The 18,166-nt window shown below is 40.4% G+C and overlaps 1 protein-coding gene across 1 annotated transcript in view; it reads right to left on the reverse strand.

Moving 5' to 3' along the window:
* ABLIM2 (actin binding LIM protein family member 2) overlaps window positions 1-18,166 on the reverse strand; it is a 208,588-nt gene that overhangs the window by 132,330 nt on the left and 58,092 nt on the right. Inside the window, exon 2 of the mRNA XM_067558866.1 lies at window positions 10,640-10,783. Coding sequence (XP_067414967.1) covers window positions 10,640-10,783 — 144 coding nt within the window. The remainder of the gene's footprint in view (window positions 1-10,639; window positions 10,784-18,166) is intronic.

Genomic DNA, 18,166 nt, shown 5'->3' on the forward strand with positions numbered 1-18,166 from the left:
TTTGGCATGTTTGCTGTTAGGCAAAGTAAGGAGTCATGGGAAAAGAGGGAAGGGCCTCTCATGTATCAGTAATGGTGAAAAGATACAAAACAAAGGGCAGGTATAAACAATCCGTTTCACAGTGGAGAGACGTAAATACTGCAAGGATCTGTACTGGGACCAGTGCTGTTCAACAAATTCATAAATTCATAAATGATCTGAAAAAAGAGGTAAACAGTGAGGTGGCAAAATTTGCAGATGATACAAAATTACTCAAGATAGTTAAGTCCACAGCTGACTGAGAAGAGTTACAAAGGGATCTCACAAAACTGGGTGATTGGACAACAAAATGGCAAATTAAATTCAATGCTGACAAATGCAAAGTAATGCACACTGGAAAACATAATCCCAGCTATACATACAAAATGATGGGGTCTAAATTAGCAGTTACCATTCGAGAAAGAGATCTTGGAGTCATCGTGGATAGTTCTCTGAAAACATCTGCTCAATGTGCAGCAGCAGTCAAAAAAGCTAACAGAATGTTATGAACCATTAGGAAAGGGACAGCTAATAAAGACAGAATATATCATAATGCCACTATATCAGTCTTTGGTATTCCCACACCTTGAATACTGTCTGAAGTTCTAGTTGCCCCATTTGAAAAAAAACAGAATTGGAAAAATATAAAGAAGGGCAACGAAGGCCATTAGGGTTATGGAACAGCTTCTGTATGGGGAGAGATTAAAAAGACTGGGACTGTTCAGCTTGGAAAAGAGACTACTGAGGGGGAATATGGTAGAAGTCTATAAAATCATGACTGGTGTGGAGAAAGTGAATAAGGAAGTGTTATTTACCCCTTCAATTAACACATGAAGCAGGGGTCACCAATGAAATTAATAGGCAGCAGGTTTAAAACAAACATAAGGAAATACTCCTTCACACAATGCACGTTCAACCTGTGGAACTCATTGCTAGGGGATGTTGAAGGTTAAAAGTATAACTGGGTTTAAAAAAGAATTACATAAGTCATGGAGGATGGTCCATCAATGGCTATCAGCCAACGTGGTCAGGGATTCAACCCTTTGCTCTGGATGTTCCTAAACCTCTGACTGCTGGAAGTTGGGACTGGACAACTAGGGACAGATCACTCAATAAATTGCCCTGTTTTGTTTACTTACGCTGAAACATCTGACATTGGCCACTGTCAGAAGACAGGATACTGGGCTAGACAGACCATTGGTCTGACCTATTATGGCCATTCTTATGTTATGTTTTTACTTATGTAAGTTTAACACATTGTCCATTGTCCCAATCCAGCAAAGCACTTAAGCATGTGCTCAATTTTCAATTGGATTTTAATGGAACTATTTATGTGCTATTTATGGACTATATAATGGATAGAGAACTGGCTAGAGCATAGGGCTCAATGAGTAGTGATCAATGGCTCCATGTCTAGCTGGCAACCAGTCACAAGCGGAGTGCCCCAGGGGTCGGTCCTGGGGCCAGTTTTGTTCAACATCTTCATTAATGATCTGGAAGATGGGGTAGATTGCACTCTCAGCAAGTTTGCGGATGACACTAAGCTGGGGGGAGTGGTAGATACCCTGGAAGGTAGGGATAGGATACAGAAGGACCTAAACAAACTGGGGATTGGGCCAAAAGAAATCTAATGAGGTTCAACAAAGAAAAGTGCAGAGTCCTCCACTTAGGAAGGAAGAATCCCATGCACAGCTATAGACTGGGGACCGACGAGCTAGGCAGCAGTTCTACAGAAAAGGACCTGGGGGTAACAGTGGATAAAAAGCTGGAATTGAGTCAGCAGTGTGCCCTGGTTGTCAAGAAGGCTAATAGCATATTGGGCTGCATTAGGAGGGGCATTGCCAGCAGGTCGCGGGAAGTGATTATTCCCCTCTATTCGGCATTGCTAAGGCCGCATTTAGAGTATTGTGTCCAGTTTTGGGCCCCCCACTACAAAAAGAATGTAGACAAGTTGGAGAGAGTACAGCGGAGGGCAACAAAAATGATTTGGGGGCTGGAGCACAGGACTTATGAGGAGAGGCTGAGGGAACTAGGCTTGTTTAGTCTGCAAAAGAGAAGAATGAGGGGGATTTGATAGCGGCCTTTAACTACCTGAAAGGGGGTTCCAGGGAGAATGGGGCTAGGCTGTTCTCGGTGGTGGCAGATGACAGAACAAGGAGCAACGGTCTCAAGTTGCAGTGGGGAGGTCTAGGTTGGACATTAGGAAAAAGTTTTTCACTAGGAGGGTGGTGAAGCACTGGAATGGGTTACCTAGGGAGTTGGTGGAATCTCCATCTTTAGAGGTTTTTAAGCTGAGGCTTGACAAAGCCCTGGCTGGGATGATATAGCTGAGGTTAGTCCTGTTTTGAGAAGGGGATTGGACTAGATGACCTCCTGAGGTCCCTTCCAACTCTAATATTCTATGATTCTATGATTCTATATGTTTAAGTGCTTGGTAGATCAGAACTTTTGTGATGTTATTAGAGTAATGACTAGAATTTGCTGGGCTGTATATTGTAGGCTGTACCAATTCATCATCAACAATTACTTGTGCACTAGTAAAGAAAACCTATGGGAGAGAAGGTGGAGATGGGAAAAAAACAAAGGCCAATCAGAAGAATAAATAAGATGAATAAACAACCTGATATACATTATGGACTAATAAAAAAGCTATGGTCTAAAAATGATCTGAAAACCCTAACACAGGATCTGATTGACCACGGTGCAGTTTTACACTGGCATGGCTCTAATGAAATCACTGTAAAGCTGGTGTGGTAGATCAGGCCCAAAACCACTAAGCTCTTCAAGACAGATTGTCTGAGTGTTATGTCCACTTCTCACTTTTTCCTGATATATTTATTTAACATGTTCTGGACTGCAGGGCCCTGAAGGACTTAGCTCGTGATAAACACACTGCTGATATTGTCTATTGAACAACCACAGTTACAGACATTCCATGGCTGTCATTGAGAATGCAAGGTAATGAACCACACTTGAATTGTTAACTTTGTTTTGGACTCAAATCTTACTTGCAAGTTTCCTGTAAATGTCTCCTCTCCTGCAACCTGAGAGCCTTTGGTTTTACACTACGTTCAAATGTAAATCCCTAAGATTACACATAGGAGCTTTTAACATGCTTATTTATAGTCCAGCAGATGGATTTGATCTCATAAACAAACCACTCCCTGTTACCAAGTTACAAATACCTTCTAATTCCTTCCTTCTCTAGTGAATACTCTCTGTCCTAGCTCTGCCCATTTTCTCAACTGTATCCATTGCAGTTAATATTATTGGCTCCAATTTTCACTTACACTCAGGGTGTTTTCCACCACTCCAATCACATAAAGGGGCATTAACATGGGTGAAGCTGTAATGTATACCCACTCCAAGACCCCCTTTTCACTTCCATGCCATAGTTGTATAAAGGAAACATTAGTGCAAATGTGAATCAGGCACATTAACTTATGGAGCTACTCCAATTTGCACAAATTGAAGATCTGACCCACTATGATCAGATAAACCCAACATGCAAGGTTAAATACCTAGAAAGATGCATACACTATGCATCATGCAAAGTTAAATACCTAGAAAGAAGCATACACTAAAAGACATTTAATAAAAGACATTCCACTTAACATTTGTGTAGCCTTATAGTGGGATTTTGCAGGGCCCCATAGGCTTCCTTGTTTATTTAGTGGGGAAACTGCAGGACTCCCTACAAAGCCACTGTAAATTTGCAGAGCAGCGTTTGTGGAAGTTGTGTGGATTTGTTCCTTCCACAGCATGCTAGAGGTAATTATTTAAGGCATGAAGAGTTGTGTGTTCTGTTTACTTTAGTTTTTTATTTATAGTCAAGTCTATGCCACTCATCACCAAATTACCTGTGCATCTTAGATACATTCTGCTATCATATGCTCCTTAACTATTTCCTAAATATTAATGCTTGCTTAGTTCAATGTTACGCTGTAATTGTTAGAAATGATATCATACCACAAACACTGAGAGCCTCAAGAATAACCAGAGCCAAGACAAAGATGGTCCCTATCTTTATTATCTACATGGGATCAAAATTTAGTTGTCTAGGGTAATGTAATGACTCCGTGAAGCTGGCAGGACATGTGCCAGCGCATGCCAAGGACCCTGGGCCTCAACCAGACACTAACAGATGCATAGCTGTAATCCGTCTTGCTCTCTTGTGAGTTAATATTGATAAAATAGATATTAGAATTATAGGAAAGTTTTTAGTGTTTAGATTCCATTGAATGCTGGTGAGTTGCTGCATGCATTAATCTTACTTGTAATATCTGTGTTCCATTACAACATGGACTATATGACTATATGAGTCGCCATACAGGGGAAGGATATTAATTAGTGTGGAGAGCTGCTCTTCTACAGAAATGGTTATGCTCCTTCTGAAAGAGGAAACCCATCAGTACCAGACAGATTATGAGTGGTTCTTACAGATGGAATCTCCCAACATCTGGAGTGAGGAATAGTCAATAAAAAGACTGAAGACTTAAATTATTGCTGTTCTGCTCTCCTCCCTGTGAGTCATGCAAGTGGACTCCTCCCATCAGCTGAGTTTGCAGCTCAGATCACATAGCAGGAGGGGGATAAAAACCCCAAACAAATGCAAGTAGGTGTCTCTATGCTGCTTGACTCTGGGTCAGCAAGGTGTTTCTAGGCATAAGCAAGAAATCCCCAGCTGTTTAGCCTGGGTCAGCCCTACAGGACAAATTGAGCCTGTTGATTATAGAAGCCTATGTTACCTTTTGAAACCTAAGATTGTAACTCATTCACATGTCTATGTTCACTTGCTTTAACCTTGTACATAACTCTTTAATTTCCTTTTCCTATTTAATAGATGTTCATATAGTTTACCATAGGACTAGCTACAAGCATTGTCTTTGGTGTGAGACCTAAAAATGCAATTGACCTAGGGTAAGTGACTGGCCCTTTGGGATTAGGTGTAACCTGAGTATCACTGTAACTCTTGGTGTAAAGGGGCTATCCACCACAGAGATGCACTCTTCCTGGGTGGAGTACCCAACAGGACTGTCTGTGACTCCTTATTAAGGATGTTAAAGTGCCTGAGAAATCTGCACTTAGTGCAGTTGGTTGGTGAAATCTAAGTGTTAGAACTCACAACCAATTTGGTGTTTGTGCCATTTTTTAACAGTCTATCCTGCATCTGGCCCAGAGGCCCAGAATTTTTCTATCAACACATACCATATGAAAAGCTATTGTGACAGATGCACTACAAGTGAACTAGGAAACACACTTAGTTTGCATTTTATAGTCCTAATGGTCAATATTTTATCATGTTTTGTCCTCCTCTTTCATATTTTTCTACTGCTTTAATTAAAAAACAAAACTACATTCTCATAGCTATTAACCAAAAGATTTATAGCCTAAAGAAAAGAGCAACTGCCTTATATTTCAAAGGCACTACATTTAAATCCTGTTATGATTACACTTTTATTAAAACTGACCTGAATGGGAGCTCTGTCTGAGTAAAGACAAATTAAAGATTTTGGAACTGAGCCCAATGCAAGGGACACCTAGACAAATGTCCTATAGTTCCAGATCGATAGGCTGAGTTGCAGAAATTAGATTTTTTTTACTTGGTCTATAGATGATGTTACTTCATTTCCAAAACATCAGTCTGGAACACCTCTCCCTGATATTACTGACATCACTGATTTTATTGAGAGTTCCTGGCATTCACAGGATTGTTATTAGCACCTTTAATTTGGATCTGTTTCCTCAGTTATAAGTAGGAACAATCATTACTTGAGGTATTAGCTGTTCAACCCTCTCTTTTGACATTTCTCTCTGTTTCAGAACGCAGTGGGAGCTTTATCCGGGGAGCTTGACAGAGACAGGGTGGGACTCTGACACTTTGGTGCCAGCTTTATTATTTTTATATATTTATGTATGTCATTTCAAATAAAAGAGATCTATAAGCAAGTTGTTGGCATGCTGAAAATTCTTAAAACTCACAATCCACATAGGGATAACCATCTAGCAACATGATAATATATTCAATTGATTTATAGCTAGTAAACCAGGCAGCAGAATATATCCCTTTCCACTTTACTCAACCCTCATGCCCTCCCTTGCGCAAAACTAAAGCCCTATCAAATAAATTGGTTCTATGTATCACTCATGTGCTCACAGATCATCGTAACTCCTCCCAATGTAACATCTCCTGCTATTAAAAAACGAGTTGGATGAGACCACGCAGTAGCTCACTGCACAGCTTCCCTAAAATCAGTACAGATACATTGTCATGGGCTTTTAGCTAGTTTGCAATCTTCGTGACACTGTGCCTATCCGAAGCTACTTGAATGAGCCACTGAAGTATGATTTTGAGAGTAATGTTATAAGATGTTTGATTAAATCCTAAGACAACATCTATTGTGTTCCCTTCATCCACTGATTTTGTTATACTACTAAAAAAGGACCACAATCAAGTTTGCCTAACGACTTTTTTAGTTTTGTTTATTTAATTCATTATTTAACCTGTGCTACCTATTGCCAATGGTTCCTTTACTTTCTATCCCATATTGAAGTGGTAAGTCTGCACTAGAATACTGTCTATAGTTTTGAAAAACTAGACACTAGAAAGATGTCAATGAATTGGAAGGAGTTCACGGAAAAAAGCAACAAAATGATCACTGGATTTGATTTATGAGGAAAGATTAAAACACCTAAATATGTATAAGCTTGGCCAAATGATGACTAAAATGGAATATGTCTACAAGTATTTGAAGGGTCCAATCACCAAGGGACCAATCATTAGCTGGAGCAAACTGTCATAGCTCCATTGATTTCACTGATGTTATGACAATTTAAACAGCCGAGAGCTTGCCTGCAAGGAAGACAACCAGTTTAGGGTGGTTTTGGCAATTATTCATTTTGGATTTAGCCCAGGTGCTAAGAATCAGGGAATTCATGACAAGCTCCCTAGAGGGAACAGATGATGTGAGCTGGCTTAGGTCTCATTCTTTTTAGTCATTGGGGATCATGTATTAAATATTTTCTTTGTCTTTTTTGGTCATTTTTTCTATTTCTGCCTCATAGGCTCCAAATATGTAACAGGGGTAAAAATATAATGTTTCATCTAGACTCGTGAGACATTGCTCCTCTCTTCCTGAGATTTTTACATATAAAATTTAATTTATGAATACAATTGTCCATTTGTCAGAAGAACGTTCTACGGCATGTGACAGAACAAGGAGCAATGGTCTCAAGTTGCAGTGGGGGAGGTCTAGCTTAGACATTAGGAAAAAAATTTTCACTAGGAGGGTGGTGAAGCACTGGAATGAGTTACCTTGGGAGGTGGTGGAATCTCCATCTTTGGAGGTTTTAAGCTGCGGCTTGACAAAGCCATGGCTGGGATTATTTAGCTGAGGTTAGTCCTAGTTAGTCCTGCTTTGAGCAGGGGGTTGGACTAGATGACCTCCTGAGGTCCCTTCCAATTCTATGATTCTATGTTGCTATTATTGAAAACATTTAACTGATAATTTAAAATAGGAAAAAGAAAAGAAAATAGGAGCCAAAATACAGAATTTCTCTTACTGACTGAAACTCTGCACGTATCCCCAGTGTCATCCATATATTTCTATAAGAAGCTAAAGAGCAAACGTCAATTTCATCCCTCAATGTACAATGAGAGATTTTTCTGGAGGTTGTTATGGTGCTGACATGATGATTTTACCACTAACATTCTAGTGTATATGTATTCAAAATCTACTCCATAAAATAGATGTTTGTGATAGAGTCAGTATAAGCACCTAACTGAAGACTCCAGAAAAGACATACAGTTACAAATTAAGCTGGAAAGTGATCAAAGAAGAGATCAGGGGACTGACCCTGCTTCCACTGAAATCATAGCAGAACTCCTGCTGACTTCATTGGGAGCATGATTGGGCTCAAAATAGAGGGAAGAAGGGCCCTTCAGCAGGCTTAACTTTGTATAGACCTAAATTAAAAATCTGTCTTTGGAACATTTCTTGAATTTTGTTTTCTGTTCTCTAATAAGTTTATTTCAACTATAACTGAGTTAGAATTCAGCAGCAATGTCTTTCAGTGGAGACAAGTCTTCTGAATGGTACATGACACCTGAATAACTCCATTCATAAGGTACCATTACATGTTTTCTTCTGATTTCACGATACTCTAACAATGCAATAAATTGGCAGAAGGCCTCCTGCATATATCACAAAGTCCCCATGGTTACCTTACATGAGTTTCGATTAGGGATGTAGGTGGAGCAGCTGCGTAAAAAGACCTCTGCATCCCACTGAGACCTGGGTTCTGCACTAGTTATGAACTGACTGATGAGGAGGAGAGCATTAGGAACAGGCTGGTGGAAGGGCCAGCAGATCCATGCTTACATAGAAACCTACTGTGCAATGAAGACATGAAGCGATAGCAATCACTGCTGGTTCTTCCTTCTGCTGGAGTTATGATTGTGGAGGTCCACAGTGATTCTCTGCTACAGCACTGGGGCCGCCAGGATAAGGGCTAGAGCACGTAAATTACTGAGGCTTTATGCAAGGTGCAAGAATTTCATTCTGAACAAGTGCACATTAACTGTTCTCAGCCTACTTATTAGTTAATGTCTGAAAAGTGTTTTGAAAGTGAAATTTGTCATAATAGTTTTACTATTTAATGCATATTATAATTATAGTAACATGGAAGATTATGTACAGATTTTAGTCCCCTTTAAGTCCTGACCTTTATTCCTCTAGCTCTGTGTATGTAACTAAAACATTTGTGCTGTTTAGAACACTTTATTATTGCTTACTTATCTTCCTGTAAAATTTTTCCACAGAATGATATAGCATCAAACTGAACCAAGTGATGTTATAATATCTAATACTGTCACTATACCTAATTCATTAAAGATTCATCCAGGTATTGAATATGAAATGCTGTAAGCTTTGTTCTGCAGGATTAATAAAGATATAATTGTACTTGACGGAGAAAACAATATGAAGGAGGAAGCCATCATTTAGTGTGCCCTTGAAATGTGCTCATGCATATTTTGAGCAAATTTAAAAATTAATCACGCACCATGCACGCCAACTGCAGTGGCTCTCAACTTTTCCAGACTACTGTACCCTTATAGGTGTCTGATGTGTCTTGCGTACCCCAACTTTTATCTCACTTAAAAACTATTTACTTACAAACTCAGACATAAAAAGACAAAAGTGTCACAGCACACTTACTGAAAAATGGCTTAATTTCTCATTTTTACCATATAATTACAAAATAAATCACTTGGAATATAAATATTGTACTGTAATTTCAGTTTATAGTCTATAGAACAGTAGAAAGAAGTAATTGTCTGTATGCAATTTTAGTTTGTACTGACTTCACTAGTGCTTTTTATGTAGCCTGTTGTAAAACTAGGCAAATATCTAGATGAGTTGATGTAGCCCCAGAAGACCTCTGTGTAGCATCAGGGGTACCCATACCTCTGATTGAAAACCACTGGCCTAGTGGATAAAGACCTGGCCTAGAAATTAGGAGACCTGAGTTCTAAGCCTAGCTCTGCCTTTAACCAGCTATGTAACCTTTAGCAAATCACTTCATCTCTCTGTGCTTCCATTTACCCCTTCCACCCTTAGTCTTCACGGGGCATGGTCTCTTACTATGAGTTTATACATGAATTATAGCATGGTGGGTTTCAAATCTCAGTTGTGACCTCTATTATTTATAGCCTAAAGACCAGAGCCAGGCCCACCGACAGCAATACCAGGCCTCAGTGCAGAATAGTCCCGTGCTGCCGCTTGTGCGGGCGGCACTGCCCCCAGGCCCCATCACCTCCCTCGCTCAGCCCACTTGCGCCACATCTCCCCCTCTCCCCTCACTCCGTCCCCCTCCTCTCTTCCACACTCCCCCTCCCCCAGGTGGCGAGCATCAGGAGGAAAAGCAGAGGGCAGGATGCGACAAGCAGCAGCGCGGAGGGGTGGGCCAGCAGGGGAGAAGAGGAGGCATGCAAGCGGCAAGCAATGGGGAGGAGCTGTGGGGAGGGGGAAAGGTGCAACACAGCGAGCAGTGGCAGGGCTGCAGGCAGAAGAGGTCCGGGACATTTTAAATTGCTGGGCCCCTGGGCAATTGCCCTCTTCCCCTCCCGCTTCATCCTCCCCCACCCCGTGGGCAGGCCTGACGACAGCATCTGTCTTATATAGGGTGTTTGGAAATAAAGTTGCAATAAACTGCCAAATGACAATAGCTAGGCAAGTGGCCTGTTAAAGATTAATTAACATCTAGTTCACTTATATATTTAAAACAAAACAGACCCTTAAGCCGATAAAGTTATCCTGCAAATTGGACAGAGATAATTTATGGAAACTTGTGTTCTTTTGTTGTTACCCTTGACTTCCTCCCCCCATGCTATGTTCCTCTCCCATCTTGTCCCTAGTTAGCTCCTGATTTTGCAATAAGCTCCATCTGAGTGCACTTAGAACTCCCTGCAGTGTCAGGGTTTTAGGACCATAAACTCTTTGATGCGGGGACTGCTTTGTCCTATATGTCTGTCATTTACAAAACAATGGGGCCCCAATCTCCAGGGAGTTACAGTAATATACATAATCAATAACAGCAATAATAAATAAGAAACACTTACCTTTACAAACAAAGCACTTAATATGAAAATATTTGTTCTGAACTCTCAAAACTTCCCCTTTGCATGGGTTTCCACAGTTACTGCAGAGAATTGCTGTACCTGATGGCTTTTCCAGGTGGCTACGTACAGCCTTTGGTTGAGAAACTGTAAAGAAGGACAAGTTGTATAAGAACATATCGTAGACTAAAAACCTCTGGTGGACAGTTAGATAAAATGATGGTCTTATTAGAGCAACACATAATGAAAATTAACATTTCAGTCAAAACATGCCAGGAACATGACATCTGGGCCAAAATGGTCTCACTTTCTGGTGTTGGCCAGCTCCTAATGTGTTCTTTTTAAACTTTATTTTAATTGAATTCTCTTTAGAGTCGTATGTCAATGAAAACAGTCTGCTCACAAATTTAAGCATCACTGCTGATTTTCCCTTCCATATAGGTTGCCGCTGCAATAATGCAAAAGAATTGTACATGGTTTATGCATTTCACAACCAACTTGAACAAAAACATTTTGGATCAAAGGCTGTATAAAGAGAACTGTACAAAAAAGGGTAAAAAAGGAATTGCAAAAATTTAGCTGCTTTTTTTCCAGTTTGCATCATACCTTTTGATCACAATTTTAATTAAATATTTTGTCAATTCAAAAAAAAAAAAATCAAATCAACCAGCTCTAGTTACAAATCATTTGCTGAAGCTAATGTCTCACAGGATCCCAAGTATCTGGTTCTACCCCAGACTGTTAGCAGTTACTAAAGACTTTCCTTTAGCTCAATTGGTAAGTGTTTATGTTTTTGGAACAAGAGATCTAAGTTCTGTTTCCACAGATTCAATGAAGTTCCAGATAGCCATGCTGTACAATTAACATAACCATGAACTACTATGTGGCTACTTATTTGTTACATTATTATATGATGAAAGATGCTAAAGCAAGATACTACAAAGATATTGTGACATATCCCTAATTTTCGAACTCTGAGCAGCTCCCTCAGCAAAATAAAACCAGTTGCACTCCTCCTCTAACTGCAATCCCACCAATCGTTCTTAAAAAGCTACACATATTAATTGTACATCCTCCATGTGCCCTCTCATGGCTAGTCTTTTGGGTGCCTCCATCCACATCCCCCTAAACACACACATTTTGGAGAACAGTGACATAGATCTTCCTATGAGCCTTCCTCCCCTTTGTTACATGCTTTGATGAGAATTGAAATAGGTTAAAATGTTGATGTACAAAGCACCATCATTTGCACCCACTGTAATGAATGGGATCAGAGCTATTTTTCAGGCTTACTGCAAACTCAGACAGATGTTTCTACATCAGTTGCACTCGTTTTATGTTTGAAGGTTTCTTTGTAACCACGACAGACTTTTTTTCAAATTAAGGCTGAGAATCTGGAGAACAACTAACAGTCCTGTTCTCCCACCTAGTCCTTTCACCCAGGTTAATCCCACAGTTTGGAAAACGCCAATGTACTGGATATGGCAAATTTCCAGCCACAGGAAGTTTTGGGAAATGTAAAGCATGTTAAGCGCTATGACGTTATTGCACAGAGTTCTGGTATGGTACACGCTTGGTAACTTTGGTACTTATATAACTATGCTTAATCAGCAGACACTTTCTTCTGTATGTGGCAATGAAGCACCAAGAATATAGTGATTAATTTATTATTACATTAAAATGCCTTTGTAGCCAGTGAAGGAATAACTATAAATATGACTTGGTGAGTGGAGATCGGATCTCGCTTACTGACATCTAGAGCAAATGTTTTCAGCTAACAAGTTAAAATATGATTATTTCTAATAAGCATTTGCAAACTCAAACTGAAACAGGAGGGTGAGGGGAAATCACAGTGCATCACCATATCACTTATATCATCACTACTGATGAAGAATCTGCAATCGGAATTTCATTGACAACTCTGTGGCAGAAAAATGAGACAATTACATAGTGACTTGTGCTTATCATAGCCACATACAACAAACATGGATACGTCTGTCACAGAATTTGCCGAAATAAAGACCCAGGTAAAATTTTTCACAAGTGCCTAAGTCTAGGCATTAAAAGTTAATGTGACTTAGCCAATTGAAACTATAGCAGAATTTCTGGCAAGCAAGATATAACCACTGATGTTGGAATTTATCCAGGATACTCCGGTCAAAATACTTTGATACAGAGTATCATGTAATTTTACAAATCAGATTATATGCTAAAGAACATATCCAGGCACTTTCTTTAAACTCACAGGCACAATTACCCTTTTAAAATAGTGAAAAACAGAGGTAAGATATTTTCTGCTGTCCCAGAAGTATATATCAAAATATTGAGCAGGGCATTTATAATGAAACATGCAACTGAATAGTCATTGTTTAGTCATTTGTACTGCAAATATTTAATAATGGAGGAAGAATCCCACACTGGAAGAGAGATGATCTAACAGGTGCTTTCTATTTCTCATCTCTAAAAGCACAAGCCTGCAAACTTCTCCTCACACAAGTATTTGTGTAAGGACTACTCACTTGAGTAAGGATTTGCATGATCAAGCTTTAAGTTTACATACAAAAGAAATCATGTGTAAATATGCTGGGGATGTATGCATAAACTTTATTTTTCTATGTAATGTGACTTTCAGCCAAAGATATTTTTTTATTACATTTAGTAAATAGTACATTGGACATTCAAGATCATTAGCACAGACTGTAAATGTCATTTTAAATCAACTTAAATCTTATTGCGATAAAAACAAACACACACCAAAAACAGCTCTCCGCCCATCCTTTATTCTGTGTATATTGCAGATAAAAATAGTTCTTAGCTTTATTTCCAATTGTGAAACGAGATTCTTAGGCTCTTTATCCTGTGCATCATGGTAACAAATAAAGGCTCCAATCCTGCTCTCCCTTCTGCAAGCAAATGCCTATTGACTTCAACAAGAGATGCAAGTACACAAAGGCTGCAGAATTAAGCCCATTTAGGCTAGCAACATATAGAGTGAATTAAAAATTTGCTGCCATCTTGTGATTTAAAATAGAAATTGCATCTATTTGGTTGTTTATGCAAATTGACATTCCAAAGCATTATATGAAATGTTGAGCACAAATTTGCTAGTCCTTGTAATTTTGCTACAGTACGTGTATTATTTTTTACATTTTAATATGTTAAATAACAGTGTCTATGGACTAAATTACTTAATCATTTAATTGTAAAAGACTTGTATCATGACTCGCTACACCCATATTAGTTTTTCCAACTGGAGACAGATTAATACAGGGGAACTAATATAGGGGACATGAAGAAGTTACTCAACTTGTGCAGTAGCGATTGTTCTCTGAAATGTGTGTCCCTATGGGTGCTCCATGGTAGGTGTGTCTGCATCCCTGCGTTGCTGATGAGAGAACTTTGGTAGCAGTCCGTCCCACCCACGCATGCGCTGCTCCCTGCCTGCCATGAGGCTAGCCAGCATGCATGGGCATTCCCGCCTCAGTTCCTTCTCTACCACAAAGTCAACTACTAGAACTCCAAAGTAGAGGGGAGGAGGATGGGTCGTGGAGCACCCATAGGACATGCATCTCAAAGAACTATCACTAATGTACAAGATGAGTAACTTCTTCTTCGAGTAGTGTCCCTATGGGTGCTCCACTGTATATAACTCCTGAGCAGTTCCCACCACAGGGGGGCTAAGACTTCAGAGTCGAGTCTGAAATGGATGATAGTACAGTGGCACTGAATTTGACGTCTGCATTTGAATCCCCCAGGATGGCATAGTGCTAGGTGAAGGTGTGTGCAGATGCCCACGTAGCTACTCTGCAGATTTCTGATATAGGATGCCCTTTAAGAAAGCGACGGATGAGAAGATTGACCTCACAGAATGCGTGCGTATTGTAGATGGGGGTGTTATGTTACACAATTTTATAGTATGATAATAAATAATAATAATAATAAGTATAATACAGCCCAAAACCCACTTGGAGAGTCTCTGATCTGAAATCACTGTACCTTTTGACCTACCTACAATGAAGAGGAAGAGGCTTGGAGATTTCCTGAAGGCTCTTATCCTGTCCAGATAGAAGGCCAAGGCTTGCCTCATGTCAAGCATATGGGGGATGGCTTCCCTATTATCCTGATGGAGTCTGGAATAAAAGGCTGGAAGCTAAACAAGCCGATTTATGTGAAATGCAGAAATCATCTTAGGAATGAACTATGGATGTGGTCTAAGTGTGACTTTGGCAGGGAAGAACACCATGAAAGGGGGATGTGCCAACAGAGCCGCTATTCCCCCAATCCCTCTTGCAGAGGTGATGGCAATGAGGAAGGCCATCTTCATGGAAAAGTGAGTTAATGAAGCTATGGGTTCAAATGGTGGCCTAGTCAGACCTTTTAACATTAGGTTCAGGTCCCACTGGGGAGTCGGAAGTCTGGGATGTGGGAAGTAGTTCACTATGCCTTTGAGAAACCTCTTCATAGTCGGATGTGAAAAGATTGAATATCCTATCTGCTCATGGAAGGTTGCAATTGCTGCTAGATGAACTTTCAGTGAACTGACAAGAGTTCCGATTTCTTGAGAGTCAACAGGTAGTCTAGGATCACCAGCAGGACAGATCTATTAGGGATGACATCTTTAGGCTGGCACCAGATCTGAAATCGCTTCCATTTCTGTAGATAGGTATGGCGAGTAGCTCCTTTCCTACTGTGCAATAACACTTCAGAACAAGATATCTCTATGCACTGGAACCAGGAAGGAGCCAGGCTTTGAGCTGTAGAATCCATAGGCTAGGATAGAGGGTAAGGAGTGATTGGAAGAGTCATCCATGGACATAGTGTCAGCTGTGACAGGTAAGGGTACCACATCTGTCTGGGCCAGGTGGGAGCAATCAGTATGACGTTTACTCTTTCTTTTTTTTTTTTTCCCACTTTCAACAGAATTTTCAGTATCACAGGGAAAAGATGTAAAGAAGGCCCTTGTCCCATGGACGGAGGAGAGCGTCTCCCATGGAGTGTCGTCCAATACCCTCTCTGGAGCAGTACCGGGGAAATTTCTTGTTCTGGCAAATAACAAATAGGTTTATTATTGGTGTCCCCCATTGCCGAAATACATCGTGGAGTACCACTGAATCTATCTCCCATTTGTGGTCATGTAGGAATTTGCAACTGAGACTGTCTGCAGTCGTGTTGTGTATTCCTGGCAAGTAGGCCACTGATATTAGGATATTGTGGGAGATGCACCAGTTCCATAATTTTAGTGCTTCTACATTCAGGGAGTGAGAGCTGGCACCTCCCTGATGGTTTATATAATACATGCAGGCCATATTGTTCATCATGACCCTCGTGTGTGTGTCTTTGATTAGCGGAAGAAGCGCGTGCACGTGTTTCTGACAGCTCTGAGTTCGAGCAGGTTGATGTGGAGGCATCTGCTAGAGACCATTTGCCCTGTATTGTGCAACCATTGAGATGCATACCCCATCTTATGAGGGATGCATTGGTGGTCAGCAGTAGAGTCACTACTCGGGTGGGACCCTCAGCAGACAAGGGCTCCTTAAATCATGGTCAACACTACAGATTTACTTCAGTATAACTATGTTGCTCAGGGGTACGAATAATGAATACCCCTGAGCGACATAGTTATACTGACCTAAGCACTCATGTAGACAGCGCTATGTTGATGGGAGAGCTTCTCCTGCCACCATAGCTACTGCCTCTCACGGAGGTGGAGTTATTAAGCTGATGGGAGTGTCCTCTCCTGTCAGCCTAGAGCATCTTCACCAGAAGCACTATAGCGGTGCAGCTAAGTGTAGACAAGTTTCTGGTGCAGACAAGCCATGAAACTGCAAGTTCGGCTATACCGAGAGATGTAAGACAGGAAAGCAATGCACAGAGACAGTGAATGCTGATGCAAGTATCGCATGCAAAGGGCATCATTTCTCAAGTTGTACATAGGTATTTATTGTGACTTAAGAAATAAACTCCTTTGTTTTTTAATAACTCTTTCAAAAAGGAAACACACTTGTGAAATTTAAATCCTACACAGAGCAGCATAATGTGTTCCGACAGCATTCTTAGAAATTAGTCAAGACAGTGGATCTATTTAACAAAGTTCAAGCCAAGGAAGAGTGTGCACTTGCTCTCTCTCTGGGACCTTTCTTGCAGAGCAGAAAGACATTAAAGCAGTCAACTATGTTGTCACACTGGCTGGATTGGCGAGGCATTTATTTTATTATTTAACATCAACATGTCAAAATCATAGTAATTCATGTGAGATATGCCATGTCAAGTACTGTTAGAAAGGCTATAATGTGCTAAGTAAGATGATGATGTTTATGTTCATGTGTTATATGTGGAATGGATGTTATGGATATGGTTGATGTATCTGTATTTCAAATTGTGCTGTGTCTGGGCAACTCCCCAGACAGGATGGTTGCAGCAATAGCCTGCTTAATGCCCCATTAAGAAATTCACCGGTACAAGGGGCCCAGGGGGAGAAGCCAGGGATATACCAGATGAGTCACCAGGACTTACTCATGTGACTCTGGACTCCATTTTGGTTCCTGTAATATTCCACAAGCAGCATGGCACAGACCAAAGGACATAAAAGGCAGCTGCCCGGGATCCATTCTGTCTTTAGTCTGTCTTTCAGTCATCACCTACCTCTGGATCAATTCATCTACCGAAGATGTGGAACAAAGGACTGAGACCCAGCCAGAGACTGGGTGCACACCAGAGGAACTATACAAGTCTGCAACTCCACAATTCTTCTAGAAACCTAATATATATGGACTTTCAAATCATTTGTATGTATCTGATTGCTTTAATCCTTTAACATTTCTCTTACAGTTTGTTTCTTTCTTTTTATAATAAACCTTTAGTTTTAGTTACTAAAGGATTGGCTGGCAGCATGGTATTTTGAGTAAGATCTAAACTTATATTGATCTGGTATTGTGGCTGACCCTTTGGGCCAGGAGACACCTTCTGGGTAAAGAGCATAGAGTTTTAAATAACTGGTCTCTTTACTGGACCTATTGGCTGATTGGGAGCCGGAGACTGAAATGCAGTAAAGGGGGCTGTGTATATTTTTATTTTGGCTTCTTGATAACCGGTGTGGGGAATCAGAAGCAGTTTGTGGCTGGTTGGGAAGTCTGACTTCAGTGTCGCCCACCAGTGTTGGGAGAATCTGCTCTCTTTTTGCAGCCTGCCCTGACCTTGGCATTTTCAGGTGGCTACCCTGGGCACAGAAGGGTCACATATGTAGATGTTTCCTCTGCTTGAAAATTATGAACATCTTTTCTAGTTAATAATTATAGATTTTTATTAAAGGGTGTGTTCATTTGGAATTGGCTGAGACTAGTAACTGCTGCTTGAACTCTGGATGCTTACAAGGCAATTTCATGTAGTGTTTGTTAAAAAGAAACACTACGAAAAGGTTTTTGTCAACTGCACCCATGCTTACAGTCCCATCTCCTTCAGTGCAGCAAGACTTACTGCAGATTGCTTCCATTGAATGCTAGCATTGATTCAGAAATGTGTATTAGGGCCAAG

Source organism: Emydura macquarii, unplaced genomic scaffold (genome assembly GCF_026122565.2).
Source record: "Emydura macquarii macquarii isolate MOO-44397 ecotype Brisbane River unplaced genomic scaffold, CSIRO-AGI_Emac_v2 contig_2199, whole genome shotgun sequence".
NCBI lineage: Eukaryota > Metazoa > Chordata > Testudines > Chelidae > Emydura > Emydura macquarii.